Raw genomic sequence first — 21,513 nt, 5'->3', positions numbered from 1 at the left:
CGGGCTTTGGAGGATCTGCCTTATTTTTCTCCCTTAAAACAGTCTCAAAGGATCTTCTATTGGGAGAAAAGTTTAAAGATAAAACTATAAACTGGGTCTTATTTTGAAATCTATTAAATAGAAAATACCAGCAGTTGCCTAGAAAAAGATTTCAGTATTTGCAAAAAAGGCTGGCAGTGCTGTGGACAAGCCACTATGCAAAACAGCCTGAGGACTGAGAGGAAGGAGTCAGGTAGTTTTATTCTTTAAGTCTAATTCTTGGCTGCTGTGTTATACAAGTCTGAAAGTAACAAAACACGCATAATGATTGAAGTCTCACTATTGCTTAGAAATTCAACAGATGTTTTCTTGAATAACTGAAAATTAAGTTTCCTCTCCATCTTTTGGTGTAACATTTTTTTTTTTGTATTAAAAAATGTATATTTAGAATTAGCCAGCTGGACTGTTTATACAATCCCAGTTTTGTTGGCAACATCCAAAGCATCATAGTTAGGAGCCAGTTGAATATATGCCTTCTTTTCTCCCTCGGGCCCGATCAAGGCATTGACCTTGGCTACGTCAATGCCATTGAGGGTCTTCTTCTTCTATTTTATAAAGCATGATGACCTTCTCTGGAGGCTGGCCCCTCCTGATAACATGTCCAAAGTATGTGAGATGAAATAAATCTCACTGTCCTTGCTTCTAAGGAGCCTTCTGGCTGAATTTCTTTCAAGACAGATTTGTTCATACTTCTGGTTGTTGTTGTTAAGTGCTTGCTGTCCAGTCAGCTGGCGAATGTGAACCACCAACCTTGCAGTTCAAACCACTTTGCAGTGTGGTGCATTAACCCACAGTGCCACACCAGGACTCCATACTTCTGGCAGACCATGGGTATATTCAATATTTTTTGTCAACACCGTAAGTCAAATACATCAATTCTTCAGCCGTCTTTATGCATTGTCTGGCTTTTGCATGCATATGAGGACTAAAATGGGTCAGTTGTACCACAGTTCTCAAAGTGACATCTTTGCTCTTTTAACACTTTAAAGAGGTCTTTTGCAGCAGATTGACCCAGTGCAATATATTATTAGCTTTCTTGACTGTTACATCCATGGATTGTTCTAAATAAAATGAAATTCTTGACAACTTAAATATTTTATTGTTGCTTAATGGTTGTCTGAGGATTTTTGGTTTATGCTGAGGTGTGATCCATACAGAAGGCTGTATTATTTGATTTTCCTAAGTATTTCAAGTCCTTTTCACTTTCAGCAAGCAAGTTGTAACCTCTGCACTTTAGAGGTTAATAAATCTCAATCTGGATGCCAAGTTTTTGGATTATTCGCTTAGCATACAGATTGAATAAGCATAGCGGGAGGATACAACCCTGATGATGCACATCTTTCCTGATTTTAAACCAGGCAATATCCCCTTGTTCTGTTAGATCAAATGTTTCTTGGTCTATGTATAGGTTCTACATGAGCACATTGTTTTGAAATTCCCATTCTTCTTTAACAATGTTATCCAGATTGTTATCCACATAGTCAAAGGTCTGTGGATAATAAATAAAACATAAGTAAACATTTTTCTAGTACATACAGCTTTCAGCCAAGATCCATTTTATATCAGCAATGATATCCCTCATTCCATGTCCTCTTTTGAATCCGGCTTGAATTCCTGGCAGTTCCCAATCAATGTACTACTGCAACCATTTTTAAATTACCTTCAGTAAAAATTTACTTGAGATATTAATGATATTGTTTGGTAATTTCCACATTCTGTTGGTTTATCGCTTTGGCATGAGTACAAAAGTCTTCCAGTTGGTTGGCCAAGTACCTAGTTGTCTTCCAAATTTTTGGCATAGATGAGACCTTTCAGCATTGTATTCATTTGTTGAAATACCTCAGTTGGTATTACATCAATTCCTAGAGCAACTATAAAATCAATATTTTTCATCAATGCCTTCAGTGTGACTTGGACTTCAGTTCCATTAGCTTTTCATTATGTGCTATTTCCTGAAATAATAGAATGTCAACCAATTATTTTTGATACTGTGACTGTGTATTCCTTTCTTCTTTTGATGGTTCCTGTATCAATTATTTTTTACCCATAGAATCCTTCAGCCTTGTAACTTGAGGCTTGCATTTTTTTCCTCTCTTCTTTCACCTTGAGAAATACTGAGCCTGCTCTTTTCTTTTTGTTTTCTAACTCCAGGTCTTGGCATATTTCACTATAATACTTCACATTGTCTTCTTGAGCTGCCCTTTGAAATTTCCTGTTCAGCTGTTTTAGTTCATCATTTCTTCTATTCATTGTATCTAGTGTATGGTCTAGAGCTAGTTTCAGTCTCTTCTGACCTCCATTTTGAGCTTTCTTTTTTGTTGTGTTGATGAATTAACTATAGCGAATCCATTTCTTTTTAAGGTAAGAGGTTCTGAAACAGTGCTGTTTCACTAAAACAAATGCTCTTTTTCTGCAGACCCTTGAAAAAAATCTTACTGTAATCAGATACAGCAGACATTTTTTCAGAAGTTGGTGATAGACTGTTTGGTTTCGTATGGAAGTACAATGAGAACACTCTTTAGAAATAAGGATGGAAAAACTGTCTTGCTTACTTTGCATGTTATCAGGGGGACCAGTCTCTGGAGAAGGACATCATGCTTGCTAAGTGAGAGGGTCAGTGAAAAACAGGAAGAGCATTAATTACAAGGATTGACATAGTGGCTAGAACAATAAACTCAAATGTAGCAATGATTGTGAGGATGGCATAGGACAGGGTCACATTTTGTTATAGTGTCACTATGAGTTGGAACTGATTCAATGGCACCTAACAACAACATGGCCAATAACAAATTCTGGCTACTAAACAGTTAAGATTCCAGACAAAACATACTATATAAATTAAATACAAATATTTCTTCAAAAATTAACAATATACACTTGAGGGGGAGAGAAAGAAATAACCAGAAATATCACCATAGAAAGCTTGTAAGTCCGTCTTCTGCCTATAACTGATTGGGATACCTAATATGGTGCTACAACCTACCCAATGAAGGAGGCTTCCTGTGGAGCCTCTGCATTGCATAAGACCATAGGTGGAATCTGTAACACCATCCAGAATCTATTGAGGTGGGAAATTCCCACTTGAAAGGACAAACAAACCAGCCTGGGGTGGCTAGAAGAACAGAAGATTTTTCTTGAAAGAACAGGAAAAATACAAAAAAAAGTCCAACTACTATAAGAACAAGCAAGTTGCTCGCCCAGGAGACATCAAGGCAAGTGGTCGGGGTCTCCTCAGGGCAAACCCCCTTCCAAGACTAAGACTCAAGTGGGAATATACCAGCAGGCATGCAGTCTGACTGGTGACCACGTTAGTCACCAATAAGGGGAAGTGAAGCTGCAAGCTAAGTCCTACCATGCTCAACAGACTCCTATGAACCCGGTGCAGACCTGGTTGGCCAGCAGTATGGCAAGACCTGGGGACTCCTGGGCTCAGAGTCAGTGACATAGCCACAGAAGACTAGATTGGCAAGTGAAGCATCCAGCTGATAAGAAAAGAGGGCATATGTACAAGAACACCCACACTTGTAGATAATACCCACTTGACCTGGCTTCAATGACTGGATAAGAACTCAATTAGAAGAACGAAGAGGAAAAAAGTATAATCTGATACAATTTGATGAACTTGACCTACACTTATAGATGGAGTAACTCAAAAGAGGGAAAAAATCTTTACAGTGAGTATCATTCTAACCCCCTCGGTACACAGGATAGACAGGGATGGGCACTTGGATGTTGACTACCCAAAATGGGGGGGCTACAAAGGCAAGAAGTGACTGGCGTACAAGCTTTCAAGAAGGAGCCTAGATTCAGAGGGCACAGAGGTAGGTAGAATCTCCACTGAGTAGCATCCAATCTGTCAGGACGGGGCTGATGAAAGGAGATGGGGATACCACTCATGTGGTGCAATAGAGAATAATTACTATCAGGACTGACTGTGAGGATTGGAAATGTAAACATTTTGTAGCAAAAAGAGGGTAGTTGTTGACTTTGCAGTCCAGGAGCAGAGGTCCCTGGGACCATCAAGGAGAAGAGCAGAATACCGGATCCTACCCAAAGAAACAGTGATGCCAAACACTTTGGTTGGTTGATGATGCATGGAGGGGACTGTAACCATGGCAATGTAATGATATATGATAGGATGATTGTAAAGCTAATGTTCTCCCATGTAAAATATCACAAAATTCACAATAAACCATTTTTTTAAAAAAATAACTATATTAAAAACCAACCCAATGAACACTTTAGAAATCAAATGGTTTTATATAAGCATTTGAGCTTGTAAAATGTGTAATTTTCACCTCAAACCCAAAACCCCATGGATCAGAATTAGACCTGCTTCATAAGACTTTTTTGGCTGTATATCTTTACAGAAGCAGATCACCAGGACTTCTGCAGTTCTGCTGAGGTGGCCTGAACCACTAATGTATAGCTTAACTGAGTACAAACTGTTTATGCCACCCAGGAAACTTTATACACAGAAACTGGATATATCTTGAACGTCTTTGTTCCAACAGACTATAAAAAGTGCCTGAAGTAATTTCATAGATGAAAAACAGAACCAGAAGAGGATTGACTTGCTTAAGCTCATGTGCCAGAAAGCAAAGATTTTAATCTTTTTAACTCCTAGGTCAGTCCACTGAGCACTAAACCACACTACTTCCTGAAAGTAGTCTGTTACACTCACTATACAATTGTTACTGCTCAACAATCATACTAAAAAAGTGGCATCCTATGGGTTGTTGGCCAAGACACAGAGTAGCCTGGGTGTACCAGTCACTGAAATACTATTTTATGTGCTCCTTTTTTCATGATCAAGTGGTGCAGGACTCAATCTAAAGGCTAGAGAATTAAATCAATAGATTAGAGAAAAAGCCACCTGTAACAAAATGATAGATCTCATGAGATCTTAGTTTAGAATAGCTGTTGGTGAAAGAGAAGAGGAATAACAGTGTCATTGCTTTGCAAAATCAGTGTTGCTGCTGGCTGTTAATAGAGTTGGCCCCTGACTAGTGGACACTGGAACTGCAAACTTGTAGTCTTCAGTTTTCATTGATTTTCTAAAGTAAATCACCATGTCTTTCCTCCTTGTCTTAGTCTAAAAGCTCACCTGAAACATGCTCAGCATCATAGCAATAGGTAAGCCTCCAACAGATAAGTGGTGGTTACACATGAGGTGTAAAGACCTGAAATCTAACCTGGGTCTCCCACTTCAACAAAACTCAAAACCCACTGCTGCCAACTCGATTCAAACTCATAGCAACTCTACAGGACAAAGTAGAACTGCCCCAGAGGGTTTTTTTCTGAGGCTGCAGTCTTTATGGGAACAGATAGCCTCGTTCTTTCACCCATACAGTGGCTGGTGGGCTTGAACTGCTGACCTTGTAGTTCAAACCAACCTTTCAGTCCAGTGCTTTATTCCACAGCACCACACCAGGATTCCTCTCAAACATGAAGTGAAATTGTGACCCAAGAGGGAAATTCCGGTGTAGACAGCTTATACCTTTGAAAGTAGAATCTTCATTTTATCTATTCAATGGAGGCAGTTCAAATTTGGGGGATAATGTTTGGGGATTCATATTTTATTTAGAAGACTGTCACTTGTGTAGTCTAATTTGGAATAAGGAAAGCAATATAAAGAAGTAGTTGCTGGCTCCACAGTGATGAAGAAAGGAGTCCATGCCACTGTTTCTTTACACAATGATTATGTTATTTAAAACAAAACAAAAATCCCCACATGATTCCTTCATGTTGCATAAGTGAATGAATTCCAAATAAAAATGACTTTTCAAAATTCTACAGTCTCTGGTCAAAGGTGACCATGATGTCACTTTCATTTCAGTGACAGCTCCTAACCCTGAGCTGCTCTTGGGCAAAAGACTTAATATTCATCCAGAGTATCTGCTCGAGGAATGGAGAGACCTCGATCCTTAAGAGCCTGGACTTTTAGCTTCTCTGCTTCAAGCTTGGTCTGTTGTTCCACCCTTTGTTCTTCCAGGATTTCTTCAATGGACACTTGCTGGAGGGGTGTGTCGCTTTCCTTTTCCAAGTCCTACAAAGCAAGCAGGTTTGAAAAATGTTACCTGAAGACCAAGTATAAGAAAACATTACCTGTCTAAATGCAAATAGACTCTCAGATTAGGCAGGGTTTTTTTTTCCCCCCCCATAATTTATATGGCTGAAATATCTTTCCTCTAAGGCTGGCAACATTACTACAGAATACAAATTTAATATAAATATGGTTAAAAGGGATCAGCATCAATGTGTACAACAAAACTTTTGTTGTAATTAATTGCCTTTAAACCCACTGTGTGTGCAGAATAGAACTGTTCCATAGGGTGATCAAGGCTGTGACCTTTCAGAAGCAGACAACTAGGCCTTACTTTCATGGGACTTTTGGGAGACTCTGAGCCACCAACTTTTTGGTATCTCAGTACTTAATCATTAGTACCACAGAGGCTCTTAACAATGCTTTGTTCTTGTTTTTAAGTTTTGTCAAGTCAGTTCTGACCCATAGAGACCCTGTAGAGGGTTTCCAAGGAGTGGCTGGTAAGCGTGAATCACTGACCTTGCAGATCACACTGACTTTGCAGTCCAGCGCATTAATCCACAACACCAAACCAGGGCAAAATTGTAGTCAAGGACTAACTTTTCCAAGACAGAAATTACTGAGGTCAAAATGACTTTAGAAAGGTTTTATATTTCCACACGATCAAAGTCAGTTTCGTTTCTGAGGGTTGTTGCTCAGTTAAGAAGGTAGAAAGCACAGATTTAAAGTATCATTACACACACACTTCTCCCCTACCCCCTTGAAAGGCAGTAAGTCATCCTTCTATTGCATTAATCAGGGGTCTTTAAAAGTTCCTTTTTCCTTCCATGGTAACATGGCTTTTAGGTAACACCTTAGCAGACCAACCAGGCTACTAAACCAGTTTGAGCACAATATATTTATATTTTTTTGCTTAATTAAACACAAAATAAGTAAATTCCCTACTTAAAATACATATTCTTATTGTAGGAAATTTAGAAAAGTAAAGAAGGAAATTATCCCTAATTTCAGTATGAAGAGAGAACATTTTGGTGAGTATCTTTCCATTTTTCTAGGTACATATAAAACTACTATGCAAATATTGACTAATTTTTTTCCCCTCGATATGGTATAACTTGTTATTCTGAACACTTTACAAACATTTGATAACCAATATCACAATGCAAAAGAACCTTGCTATAAGCGTTTCTTACTATCCACAGATTCTGTTTATTCTCCTTAAAATATACACACCCTAAATGTAGACACTATTCTACATTACTGAATCATGGAAAGCTTACAGACAGGTGTTCTTGTTTCTCATTCTTCCTCCTCTATGACTTTCGTGTATAACAATTTCGTAAGGCACAGACATATACAGGAATGCACCAGATGCCTCAACCTAGCAACTGGATACATGATGTCAAGGTCTCAGAACCCACAAGGCTGCGGCTTATCAGATATAGAATTTTCACCACAGAGGTTTTTAACGAAAGCCACCCAAATTACATTAGCCTTTCCTTGTGTGACACATCAACAGCACTGAGGAAGATACGCATTATCATGTGTAACCTGCTCGTACAGCTTATGGGTGGGCAGTAGCAGAAGGAAACACAATGTTCTCAGCTTAGTGGACTGCATCTTGAGCTTTTCGGTTATGTTGCTCACTGAATCAGTTGTTACGATGCTGCTACTTTCCAATAATCAGATGTATTACTCAAGACTATGTGCATCATCATCCTTGAGGCAGAATCCCGTGACTTCTAAGTAATGTATTTGTTTATAGAATTTAAATGACATCTGGGTATGAGGTTCCCAAGGATTGGTACACAGTTTCTTCAGACTAACTGTTGAGTCATATGGTTATGTAAGCATTCCTAAATCATGTTTCTTTAATGATGCTACTGTAAAATTTTGCAGCATCCAAGCCTTATTTTAAAAAACGAGTACATTTTTCCACCCAAGGACTCCAAGAAACAACGATTTTTGAAATACAAACATATGGTTCACTGTTTTCTCTCACACACATCTAACTAGGGGCACAAAAATAATGACTTGTGATCACTAAAAAATAAGAAGCAGAGTATATGTGTGTAAATATTACAAGTCACACCCCACAAAGTAATGTTTCCTCTTTAAAAATTAAATTCAGGAAAGTATAAAAAAGGAAAAATCACTCATAATCCCACCAACCAAAGATGGGTTAGCTTCTTTTAATATGCTAACAAAGTATTTTAAAGACATTTACTACTGCCCCACCCCTATAGAGTTAATGCTGTGGAATTAGTTTCAATTCATAGGAATCCCATATAGCAGGGGTGGGGAATGTCTGGCCCTAGGGCCAGTCAATTCCAACCTATAGTGACACTGTGTAGGGTTTCCAAGGAGTGGCTGGTGAGTTTGAACCACCAACCTTCTGGTTCAAGCTGACCTTGCAGTCCAGCGCATTAACTAACAGCACCACACTAGGGCTCCAGGACCATATAAGGTTTATGAAATCATTTGGTCTGGCCCTGCCAAGGCAACTGCAGTTCCAGTTATCACATTGTTGTTAAGTGCTTGTGGAGTCGGTTACAACTCATAGCAATCCTGCATAGAGTTTCCAAGGAGCAGCTGGTGAGTTTGAAGCACCGACCCATGGTTCAAACCAACCTTGCAGTCCAGTGCTTTAGCCCACAGTGCCATACCAGGACTCCAGCCATCAGTTCTGACTCCTAGCAACCTTGTACAGGGTTTCTGAGGCTGTAAATCTTTACGGGAGCAGAAAGCCTCATCCTTCTCCTACGGAACAGTTGGTAGTTTCAAACTGCTGACCATGAGATTAGCAGTTCGATTAGTAACCACTACACTACCAGAGCTCCTTAGCTATCACATTAGGGATGAATTAATTAAATGTTTGTAATCAAATGTTTAGCCAAACATAGCATGCTAATTTTGTATGGTTTGTAAAAGATATTATAAATATTGGCAGAAAAAAGGTGCCCTGCCCCAGCTGTACAGAGTTTTCAAGGAGCAGTTGGTGGGTTTGAACCGCTGACCTTGCAGTTAGCAGTCCAGTGCTTATTCTATCACACCACACCAGGACTTCTTAAATTATGCTATATTTCAGGATACTGAAATAAAGCAACCTACTATGGGAGTGGTAGTCCTGGTGTGGCACTGTGGGATAATCACTGGATTACTAACAGAAAGGTTGTCAGTTCAATCCCACTAGCAGCTCCTTGGAAATCCTATACAGGATCATAATGAGTATGACCGACTTGATGGCACACAACACACTATAAATGGCATTGTGTTGTTAGTGAAAATTTCTGATGCTTAAAGCATGTAACAAACTTTACCAAATATCAACCAGAAAAATATTTTGAAAACAGTATTTCTGACATCTCACAGCAGCACTGGGTGGAATTAATTGTATTCATTAGTTACTTCTGTTTTTAACAGGAAGTCTTGAACCAACATGAAAACATGAACCTGGCAGAATTATCTCATTTTTGCAAATGGCATATTGTTAAAAAACAAAACTACAAACCAAACAGCACCAAAGACGCACACGAAATCAGTGCTATATTTTATTTTTAAACAGTATTTATAGAAGTTCCAGTTATATGAAATCATTTTTTAACAGTTTTGTGTGTGTGTGTTATGGCGATATATTTACATAAAACACTAAAACACGTAGCAACCACACTTCAGAAGATGGGATTTAACGTTTTATCTGCCAGTTGATCTTCCTGGCAGATACACAAGTACCTCCTCCTTAGCAGTGAACTCCACTGTCAGGATGCTTAACAGAAAGGCTTCTCCAAGTCAACTTTCTTTCAATTTTAAAAAACATAGGCATCACACTGCATATGCAATATGTCCTTTCTTCAATCACCACTAATTAGCATTATGTGACAACTATTTCTAACCAAATATATAAATAACTGCAAAATAGTCTAGCACACATAAATCTTATGTTACTGATTATTATTCTCTTGTTAGACATCAAGCTTTTACTAATTTAAATATCAGAAATACTACATTAATTAACAATATATTTGTACTGGATAGTACTTTTTTTTTTTCTGGACAGTATTTTTTATGAAATTAATTAAACCAGTACTTTTTTTGCTGCCAATGTGATAATTTTTTAAATGCTAAGATGCACTGAAACAAGGTTAATTCTTCTCTGTAGCTGCCCTCCATACAACTGTTATTGTTGTTAAGTGCCTTTAAGTCAGTTTCGACCCGGTATAGGCTTTCAAATCTCTTCGGGAGCAGAAAGTCTCATCTTTGTAGCTTTCTTAATTTGATGGTAGTCTGAGGGAAGCTGGGTAAAGTGTGGAAAAATACTTTTCACTCTTGAAAAGACAAAAAGAAACCTAACTAGCATGAATATTAAAATCCATAGCAGCTTAACAGTGTTCACTTACTATTTCTCCTAGTAGGACCACATTTTCTCCTCTGACCACAAATATCCCTCGAGGAATATCACCGTATTTTTTGCCCACATGAATACGCTCCACAGTCTGATGTAGCACTAAGTTAGCTATAAATGTATAGGGAAGAAACAAATATGTTTAGTTCAAATTATTGGGTAAAGCTCTGTAATTCAATTAGTTATTTTGAGTAGAAAAGATTTCACTAGATTATCTATTTTTATTCTGGGAAACGCAAAAATGCCAAACAATCTTCTAAAATTTCATTGAGTAAGACACACCATTTATGAGAACTTTAAACAACTGCAAACTAGAATAATATGTGGGATTATGTTGCACTAATACATGACCAATGATAGGATTAACTTCGGAACCCAAATCTCTTTATCAGTTAATTCTAATATGAGGAGACTTAAGAAAGCCCATGGAAAAACTCCATTATCTTTGAGCTCCAATTTTTCACAAACTTTTTGAAGGTCTTTCCTGGCAGCATGGCTATAGAAAAATATAAATGAGTAGAAAACTTCAAAACTCTAAAGCTTAAACAACTACAAAGATCCAAAGATTTAACTTAAAAAAATTTTTTTAATGTACTGAAAAAACTTTATATTTAGAATTAATCATTTATTTGATCACAGTTTAAATGATCCCAATTTTGTTGGTAACATCTAAGCATCACAGGAGCCAGTCAAACATATACACACTTTTGTCTATCAGGCCTGGTCAAGTGTTGACCTTGACTACGTCAATGTCATAGCCCTTCTTCACAGCCTATTTAATTTAGTTGGTGTTTGTTGGCCTTGACATTCACAATGAACACGTGTTATCTTCAATCTCCTTGGTAGTCAAGAGGGAATGTGATGATGGCACAGTGGTCAAGTTTGTTTGTCCTGGGGACGATCTTCAGAGGATTTGGGTTGCCTTTGAAGCCTCAAGGTTTTGGGCCACTTGGAAGGTGGGCGACATGAGAATCTTTCATTTTTTATAGCTGTCAACACCTGTCAGCACTGCCTTCTTGGCTCTCAATGCCTTTGCTTTGGCTTCAGTTTTGGGAGGCGCAAAGGGCTTCCTTTTTCCCTTTTGGCGCCATCTTCGTAAAAAGCCAAAGAGTTAACTTTTTGTCAGTAAATACTTAAGGAGCCCTGGTGGCACAGTAAGTTAATCATTGGGGTTCTATCTGCAAGGTCAGTAGTTAGAACCTACCAAGGGCTTTGTTGGAGAACGATGAAGTAGACTGCTTCTGTAGATTTACAGCCTTAGAAACCTTAGTTCTATTCTGAATTAAAGGGCCAGTATGAGTTGGAATCCACTCAAGGCAATGGGTTTGTTTTTGGTTAATCAGTAGTTAACAGGATTAATTTAACCCAATGCAGATATCCATAGGTTATGAATCCCAGTATGTTAAGAATAATTATTTTTCTTCTTTCAACTGGGTACTATTTATCTTTGAAGAAAAGCATAAAGTCATGCTTTGATTTTTTATAATTTTGGGCAAATGATCAACAAATGTCAATGTGAAATTAGAAGTGCTTTGAAACAGAAGGAAACATGTATCTTTTACTTAAACAAAGATTGAAACACCTAAGTCTGATATATCCCTATGTGTATAGCCATGAGCTTCATGTTGCAGTTACTGTCTAAAAAAAATTCAGAAAATACCTTCTACCAAATTTTTATTGGCTAGGGAGGGATTACCTTCAGTGAAGTAATTGTTATGAAGAGTAGTTGCACCCAGGCCAATTACAAATGAGGTTTTTTTTTTTAGTGTATTAAATTTATTTCTATCATTTGGCTCCCTCTAATGGGGGAAATGGGACTCCTGGTGTGGTGCTGTATAATCTCCACTGGACTGTGACAAGGTCAGCAGTTCAAATCCACCAGCTGATCCTAGGAAGCCCTATACAGGGTCATTAGGAGTTGGACCTGACTTGAAGACACTCTACAACAACAGGGGAAACAATGAAAAAAAGTCTAAAACATTGTAACTGTATATTCTGGTGAAAACCAGTTTTAGATAAACAAGCTTGTAAATATGTAAGCTTTCTGAACCACCTACTCAGGAAAAAAAAAAAAAAAGATATATTGACTCAAAATAGTGTTCCACTATGCTCAACACGGCAAATGTGATAAATTTCAACATGAATTCACATAGACATAAAATGCAATGGGCAACTATATTCGTTCAAGTGTCAGATAAGGGAAAGTCCATAATTCATACATACCAAATTGATCAATGCTTCTTAAAAAGCCTATAAGTGTCCTTCCATCTCGAAGCAAGACCAAGTGCTTTTCTGGGAAGAGAAGAATACAGACCTTTACAATAAGAACTATAGTTTCAGTGAGTTTACTCAGAAGCAACAGAAATATAAGTAGCAGGGTTTTTTTAGCTGTAGCACTTTCTCTTCCATTGTACCTAAGGTGGATTCCATCACTTGAAATGTGGTTGGAGGTCCAAGGCATCCTGGGATTTAAATGAGATCTGTGGTGAATGAGTGTAATTACGTCAAGGACTGGGCTAAGGGCCAGGAAGCCTGGCTTGGCTGGCTCTATACCCTGACGCTTGACATGCACACCCTCTCAGTGTCAAGTCCAAATTTGATAATTGTGAAATAGTCTAGATGATTTTCACAATCCAATTCTAGAAATATTCCTCCTCAATTTAAAAGAATAGATTCTCTCTCATGCTTTGAAATTAAGGTAGACTTTTATTGAGAGCTACGTGCTCCTTGGAAACCCTATGTAGAGGTTGCTATAAGTCAGAACCAACTCAACAGCATGTAACAACATGTGCATTTCTAAGGAGCCCTGGGGTAGTGAAGTGGGTTAAGCATTGGGCTACTATCCAAAATTTGGCAGTTTAAACCCACCAGGTGCTCTATTGGAGAAAGATGCTTCCATGAAAATTTACAGCCTTGAAAACCCTAGTCCTATGGTGAACTAAAGCATCACTATGAGTGGCTACCAGTCACTCCTTGGGAGAAAGATGAGGTAGTCTTGCTTTTATCAATATTTACGACCTTGGAAACCCTGTAAAGCCAGTTCTACTATATCCTACTGGGCTGCTATGAATTGGAATTGACAAGACTGCAGTGGGTTTGGTTTTTGGTTTATGTGTTTTTCTGGGGTCTAGATATACAGTACAGAATAAAACTCAGAAAATCATCAAACTTATTAATTTCTATGTCTGATGGTTCTAAGCAAGTAAGAAAATTACCTACAGTGATTAGTACACTGAAATAATACACAAGACAGATGAGTAGAGAGTGAAAGTAATTATAGAAGAAAAGCTTGTGAGGGAAAACCTCTCTGAAGAGGGGACTTTGAGCTCACATGTGAAGAATGAGAATAAGCCCGTCACTAGAAATGTCAGCAAAATTTCATTCATTTCTTTACTGCTATGCCTAAAGTTTCTCTGCTATGCATAGAAACTCACAGAAGCAGCAGTCAAGAATTCAAACGACATATTGCATTGGGCAAAGATGTCAGCTTGAGGACTAAGGTGCACCTGGCCCACGTCATGGTATTTTCAATAACCTCATATGCATGCGAAAACTAGACAGTGAATAAGGAAGACGGGAGAAGAATTGATGCTTTTGAGTAATGGTGTTGGAGGAGAATATTGAAGGTGCCATGGGCTGCCAAAAGAACCAAATTGGTCCATTTTGGAAGTGCAACCACAGTGCTCCTTGGAGACCAGGTTAGTCAAACTTCTTCTCATACTTCAGACATATTGTCAGGAGGGAGCAGTCACTGGAGAAGGCTATCATGTTTGGTAAGGTGGAGGGTCAGAGAAAAAGAGGAAGACCCCCAACAAGATGGATTGGCCAAGTGGCAGCAGCCATTGATGGACTGAAGCGTGGTAACAGTAGTAAGGTTGGCCCAGGATCGGGCAGTTTTTCGTGCTGCTGTGCATAGGTCACTATGAGTCGGTACCACCTTGATGGCTCCTAGCAACAACAATAACCCTAAACTTGGTTCTTGTTATTCCCATCTTTTGGTAAATAATCCCTGACATGATGACTGAAAACTAGCTTCTTTAATTTACCTCTTCACACACTACCCTCTCACACATATTCGCGTATACAGACTCAATTGACAGATCCCATTACTCTACCTGCACAATCTTAGTCTTTTCATCCTGTTTGTTCTTCTTTGTGCCTTGATTATCTCTTCTTCTAGTTTCAGATATACTCTGAAAACAGCCCCCTAACTCTTCTCCCTTTTCTGCCTGATCATTACTCCTCAGCATTTTCTTATTACTGATGAAGTAAAGTCCAAACTCAAGCTGGCCTCTTTCTGACTTCATCACCTATTATTTCAATTAAGAACTGTCTTCTACTTAATTATATAGTCCAGTGAAGACTATTTCTTAGGGCAGAATTGCTATCTTTTTTTTCTTTTCAGATTTGGTATCTTGATCATATGTTCTGCTTCTAGAAAGTACTTTAGGCATTTGTTGTTGTCAGGTGCCATCGAGTCGGAACCGACTCATAGCGACCCCATGCACAGCAGAACGAAACAATGTTCGATCCTGGGCCAACCTCACTACCGCTGCCACACTTGAGTCCATCAATGATGCCACCTGCTGATCCATCTTGTTGGGGGTCTTCCTCTTTTTCTCTGACCCTCCACCCTACCCAGCATGACATCCTTCTCCAACGACTGTTTCCTCCGGACAATATGTCCAAAGTAGGAGAGACGAAGCTTAGCCATCCTGGCCTCCAAGGAGCACTCTGGCTGCACTTCTTCCAAAACAGATCTATTGGTTCTTTTGGCAGTCCATGGCACTTTCAGTATTCTCCTCCAACACCACAACTCAAAGGCATCAATTCTTCTACGATCCTCCTTATTCACTGTCCAGCTTTCGCATCCATATGAGGCTACTGAAAACACAATGGCCTGGGTCAGGTGCACCCTAGTCCTCAAGCTGACATCTCTGTTCTTCAACACTTTAAACCTGTGCAGCAGATTTGCCCAGTGCAATACGTCGTCTGATCTCTTGACTGCTACTTCCGCGAGTGTTGATAGTTGATCCAGGAAGAATGAAGTCCTTGACAACATCAATCTTTTCTCCAATGATCAGAATGTTGTTTATTGGTCCAGTGGTGAAGATTTTTGTTTTCTTTACATTGAGATGTAATCCATACCGAAAGCTGTGCTCTTTGATCTTCATAAGTAAATGTTTCAAGTCCTCTTCACTTTCAGTGATCATGGTTGCATCATCTGCGTATCGCAGATTGTTAATGAGTCTTCCTCCAATCCTGATGCCGTTTTTCTTCATAGAACCCAACTTTTCAGATTATTTCGTCAGCATACAGGTTGAAGAAGTATGTCGCACACCTTTCTTAATTTTAAACCATTCAGTGTTCCCATGTTCTGTTCGAACAACTGCCTCTTGGTCCAGGTACAGATTCCTCATGAGCACAAATAAGTGTTCCAGAATACTCTGAAATGTTGTCCATAGCTTGTCATGATCCACACAATCGAAAGCCTTTGTGTAGTCAATAAAGCACAGGTAATCATCTTTCCGATAGTCTCTGCTTTCAGCCAAGATCCATCGGACATCAGCAATGATAGCCCTCGTTCCACGGCCTCTTCTGAATCCAGCTTGAACCTCTGGAAGTTCTCTGTCAATGTATGATTGTAGCCGTTTCTGTACTACCTTTAGTAAAACTTTACTTGCATGGGATATCAAAGAGATTGTCAGATGATTTCCTCATTCCGTTGGGTCACCTCTCTTTGGAATGGGCACAAACATTGATCTCTTCTAATCAGTTGGCCAGACAGTTGTCTTCCAAATTTCTTGGCAGAGATGAGTGAGTGCCTCCTGTGCTGCCTCACTTTCCTGAAAGATTTCAATTTTTATTCCATCAATTCCTGGTGCCTTGTTCTTTGCCACTTCTTTCAATGCACTTTGGACTTCCTCTCTGAGTATCACTGGCTCTTGATCATATGGTATCTCTTGAAATGGTTGAACATTAACCATTTCCTTTTGGTACAGTGACTCTGTGTATTCCTTCCATCTTTTCTGGATGCATTCTGCATCACTCAATAATTTGCCCAGAGAATCTTTCAATAACGAAAGTCGAGGCTTGAATTTTTAATTCAGTTCTCCCAGCTTGAGAAATGCTGAGTATGTTCTTCCTTCTTGGTTTTCTGCTTCCAGATCTTTGTAGCTCATCTTCGAAATTTTCTGTTTAGCTCTTGTTGTTGTTGTTAAGTGCCGTCGAGTTGGTTCCGACCCATAGTGACCCTCTTGGACCTCCTCATTTCTTACATTTGCTTTAGCATCTCTACGCTGGAGAGCAAGTTTCAGTGTCTCTTCTGACATCCATTTTGACTTTTTCCTTCTTTCTTGCTGTATTCCTACATTATTCGAAGCCTTTAACACATTCTGCCATTTACTAAAAATAATATATGTTTGAATGTCTCTAACCCCTACCTATTTGTAGATTCCTCACTCCCTTTTTATGTTATAAAACTACATGCAGCATATTTGCCAGTTTAAATGTTCACGTGTACAAGTTGTTGTGTCAACTCATAGTGACCCTATGTCATACAATTTAGCAACACCAATTATGTTGATTATAGTGTGCAACCATCACCAATATCCATTGGCAGATTTCTAAGACTATACAAAGGTAAGTCGAAGGTATTGCTACAAAATCATACATTTATTAAACAAAATTGTCAAAATGTGAAGCATTTGTTGTTTGTCGTGTCCTCCATGTAGGTGTGTACGTTTAAGAAGGTATAGATGGTTAGAAATGTATCTGTCTCTCTAACCCTTCCTGGAAAAATTCTGTGCTCTTAGAATTATACTACCTCAAAACAGCAGTTGTAGCCTCCCCACTACCCCCATCTTCTGTGACATTTTCTTTACTCTCCCCAGTCTTTCTGTATCTTCACCTATCTGCTCATTTGAGTAAGTATTCCTTTCATCCTGTTTGTATATATATTTACTCTCTTTCCACTGCTTCTGGAACCTTGTTTGTTCTGTACTTTTTTTTCCTTCCTTTTCTGTCTCTCTTGGATTGTTCCCTTCATGTCTGTTCTTGTTTGTCCATACTCAGATGTTTTTCTCAGCTGTGTCTCCCCATCAAACTTCCATCTCTTTTCATAGTTTCACTCTTTTCTCATCTTCATTTTCACTCTGCTTTCTGATTACCTGTGATCGACTTCAAGGAACCCTGATGGTGCAGTGGGTTAAGCATTCTACTGCTAGTCCAAAGGTAGGTGGTTCAAACCCATACTCAGCTCTAAGGGAGGTAGATGTGGGAGTCTGCTTCTGTAGATTACATCTTTGGAAACCTTAAGTTGTAGTTCTACTCTATCCTATAGAGTTCTATGAGTATAAATTAACTCTACAGCAATGTGTTTGTTTTTTGTTTTGGGTGATAGGCACCTCTGTTATCCTGTAATCTCTTGTTTTGGGGGTGGGAGAGGAGGTCTCTTTTTCTTTCTATCACCACCCAACTGAAACTGAATTCCTTAAAGTCATCAAGAAAGCACTCTGACACATCTTTTTGAATTCTCCTCCTCTGTAACACTGTCCATGGTTCAAACCCTCCAACCACATGGCTGGAGAAAAATGAGGCTTTCTGCTCCTTCTAAGATTTTAAAAGCCTGGGAAACAACAACTTCAACATTGTTAACTATCAATACTATATTTTTAATTCTATTATTTTGACTTCTCTGATACTGGTACTTGTTGATTTTACTTTTCAAACTTCTGTTCCCTAAGATACATAGTCTTTTGGATTTCTTCTCTGATCTACTTTTTAAAATATCTAGGCTGCCTGCACTATAACCTCCTTGTAGGTTTGTCCAAAATGTTCTCTTCTAGTTCTGACCTGCTTGGCATTTCAATTCTTTTATTTCAAACTGCCTAGTGACTTTTCTACGTAGATGTTCTGATAGCACTTCAGAATCATAAATACTTAAAGCCTTTGCACCAGGAATTGATGGAATAAAAATTGAAATCTTTCAAGAAAGTGAGACGGCACAGGAGGCACTCACTCATCTCTGCCAAGAAATTTGGAAGACAACTGTCTGGCCAGCTGATTAGAAGAGATCAATGTTTGTGCCCATTCCAAAGAGAGGTGACCCAACGGAATGAGGAAATCATCTGACAATCTCTTTGATATCCCATGCAAGTAAAGTTTTACTAAAGGTAGTACAGAAACGGCTACAATCATACATTGACAGAGAACTTCCAGAGGTTCAAGCTGGATTCAGAAGAGGCCGTGGAACGAGGGCTATCATTGCTGATGTCCGATGGATCTTGGCTGAAAGCAGAGAATATCAGAAAGATGTTTACCTGTGCTTTATTGACTACACAAAGACTTTCGATTGTGTGGATCATGACAAGCTATGGACAACATTGCAAAGTATGAGTATTCTGGAACACTTTATTGTGCTCATGAGGAATCTATACATGGACCAAGAGGCAGTTGTTCGAACAGAACATGGGAACACTGAATGGTTTAAAATTAAGAAAGGTGTGCGACATACTTATTCAACCTGTATGCTGACGAAATAATCTGAGAAGCTAGGTTCTATGAAGAAAAACATGCCATCAGGATTGGAGGAGGACTCATTAACAACCTGTGATATGCAGATAATACAACCTTGCTTGCTGAAAGTGAAGAGGACTTAACACATTTACTGATGAAGATCAAAGAGTACAGCCTTCGGTATGGATTTTATCTCAATGTAAAGAAAACAAAAATCCTCACCACTGGACCAATAAACAACATTTTGATCAACGGAGAAAAGACTGATGTTGTCAAGGACTTCATTCTTCTTGGATCAACTATCAACACTCATAAAAGTGGCAACAATCAAACAAGGTATTGCATTAAGCAAATCTTCTGCACAAGACCTTTTTAAAGTGTTGTAGAGCAAAGATGTCAGCTTGAGGACTAAGGTGCACCTGACTCAAGTCATGGTATTTTCAATAACCTCATATGTATGCAAAAGCTGTTCATAAGAAGACCGTAGAAGAATTGATGCCTTTGAGTTATGGTGTTGGAGGAAAATACTGAAAGTGCCATGGGCTGCCAAAAAAAACAAATTGATCCATTTTGGAATAAGTGCAACCAGAGTGGTCCTCAGAGGCCAAGATGGCCAAACTTTGTCTCTCATACTTTGGCCATATTGTCAGGAGGGAGCAGTCGCTGGAGAAGGATATCATGTTTGGTAAGGTAGAGGGCCAGAGAAAAGGAGGAAGACCCCCAACGAGATGGATTGGTCAAGTAGCAGCAGCATCAATGGACTCAAGCGTGGCAACAGTAGTGAGGTTGGCCCAGGATCGGGCAGTTTTTCGTTCTGCTGTGCATAATGTCGCTATGGGTCGGTACCGACTGGATGACACCTAACAACCACAACACAACAACAGAGGTAAGGGAGAAAAGGGCATCCTCAGATAACTAAGACATTTCCTTATTTACTACAAATAAACTTGCACAGCGATTGTCCACTTGTGGATTTGGTCCAATTTACTCTACATTTCCCTTCAATAGCAAAATAATGAATTTGGATTTTAAAAAATCATTGCAAAGAACCACAAAGAGAATTTAATCACAGACTCCTCTAATGCTACAGACAATAATATTAGAGATTGTTGCAACTTGTATGGAGTTGTGTGCAAACCATTCTGCAGCAATTACAAGTCAAAGAGACAAATCACATAATTAAAACCATAAAACACATGCTTGAGGAATTAATCCACGGAGAATATGCTGCAAAAGTAAAGACATATCTTTTTTTAGAAATCTTAGAAAAAGCAGAGGATTGTCTGAGCCCTTCCAACAAACGTTAATACCACGCCTAGCATTGGGCGCCCTTGCCATCACCTGAAAGCACTCAGACCATTACTGTAAAAGACTATTGCAGACGGCTGCATCAGAATAAAAGGAGCCCTGGTAGCGTAGTGGGTTAAGAGTTGGTATGGCTAAAAGCAAGGCCAGCAATTCGAATCCACCAGCAGCTCTGCGTGAGAAAGATGAGGCTTTCTGTTCCCGTAAAGATTCACAGCCTCGAAAACCCTATGACTCGCTATGAGTTGGAACTAACTCGATGGCCGACCACATCACATCAGCTCAAACCTCCGTTTAACTGCTAATTAAGTTTAGTGGGCATTGGTTAATATCTCCATTTCTTGATGGATCCTTTCTCTCTCAAGTATTCTGGGCCATTCTCAGGAATGCTGATTACTTCCATATATTGCAGGTGGAAGACAGTGGGCGGGGGAAAAGTGTGGAGGGCACTTTCGTGTTCGGGTCCCAGCTCCCGTCCCTCCAGGACAGAAATGAATTAACTCCACAGTCAGGGGTCTGCGGAGGCTGCGTGGGGGCAGAATACAGGTAGTAGGGTGTGTGGGTTATTACGAGGCGTGTACCCTGTGTGTCGAGAATGTCAACGCGGAACACCCAGAACTGGGTTCAAAAGAATCTGCCCCCTTTACCGACTCATTCCACACTATACTTTCGAAGAGGCGCCCGCCCGGGAGGAGAGGAGCTACTTACTGTCGATGTCTTCGATGAGGCTGGCGGTGCCGGGCATATAGTTCATCTTGAGCTGAGCGGAGATTGCAATGTATAGCCGCTGCGGGCCCAACACCTCGTTTCTGCTACCGTAGTCGCCGCCTCGGCGGGACCGGGACAGGAACCCGTAAGGGTACCACACGCCCGCCCCGGCTTTCAGCCGCCGGGGCCAGCCGGAAACGCTTCCATATTACCACGCCTACTTCCGGCATCACGTGTCCGTCCTCAGGAGAGGTGGGGCCGTTGTGTGGACTCCGAACATCCTTTCCCCATTCCTGATAAGGGAAGAGGCGTCTAGACTTAATAAAAGGTGGGGAAATGTGTTGTCTCTTCAAATGAACACCATCCTCCTTCTCGCCTTCGTACTTCCGAGGTACCAGATTCGCAGACGTGTAGTCCACAACGCAGACTCAGCAGCAGGAGGGGCGGGATCGGTCCTGGGATTGGCTTTAATTGTCCTACCCCCTTTCACTGCTCT

The 21,513-nt window shown here is 39.7% G+C and overlaps 1 protein-coding gene across 1 annotated transcript; it reads right to left on the bottom strand.

Annotated features, from left to right (window-relative positions):
- Positions 1-5,608: 5,608 nt before the first annotated feature.
- LSM1 (LSM1 homolog, U6 small nuclear RNA associated (S. cerevisiae)) lies at positions 5,609-21,063 on the bottom strand. The gene is made up of 4 exons (XM_006859958.1): positions 21,018-21,063; positions 12,711-12,779; positions 10,483-10,598; positions 5,609-6,088 (listed from the first exon to the last, which is right to left on the bottom strand). The coding sequence occupies exons 1-4, from the start codon at positions 21,061-21,063 to the stop codon at positions 5,918-5,920; spliced, it is 402 nt and encodes a 133-aa protein (XP_006860020.1). The 3' UTR covers positions 5,609-5,917.
- Between the last annotated feature and the right edge of the window lie 450 nt (positions 21,064-21,513).

The sequence above is a fragment of the Chrysochloris asiatica genome, unplaced genomic scaffold (genome assembly GCF_000296735.1).
Source record: "Chrysochloris asiatica unplaced genomic scaffold, ChrAsi1.0 scaffold00035, whole genome shotgun sequence".
Lineage (NCBI taxonomy): Eukaryota > Metazoa > Chordata > Mammalia > Afrosoricida > Chrysochloridae > Chrysochloris > Chrysochloris asiatica.
Note: the sequence above shows the minus strand (reverse complement) of the source record. Positions and strands in the feature narration are given on the sequence as shown.

What these genes read in the sequence shown, in the direction of transcription:
- LSM1 (XM_006859958.1), bottom strand. Translation starts at nt 21,063, where the DNA reads ATGAACTATATGCCCGGCACCGCCAGCCTCATCGAAGACATCGACA. An exon ending in CCTCATCGAAGACATCGACA is followed by an intron (nt 12,780 to 21,017) that starts GTAAGTAGCTCC and finishes TTCTCTTCCCAG; the next exon opens with AAAAGCACTTGGTCTTGCTT. An exon ending in TGGTCCTACTAGGAGAAATA is followed by an intron (nt 6,089 to 10,482) that starts GTAAGTGAACAC and finishes CTTGCTTTGTAG; the next exon opens with GACTTGGAAAAGGAAAGCGA.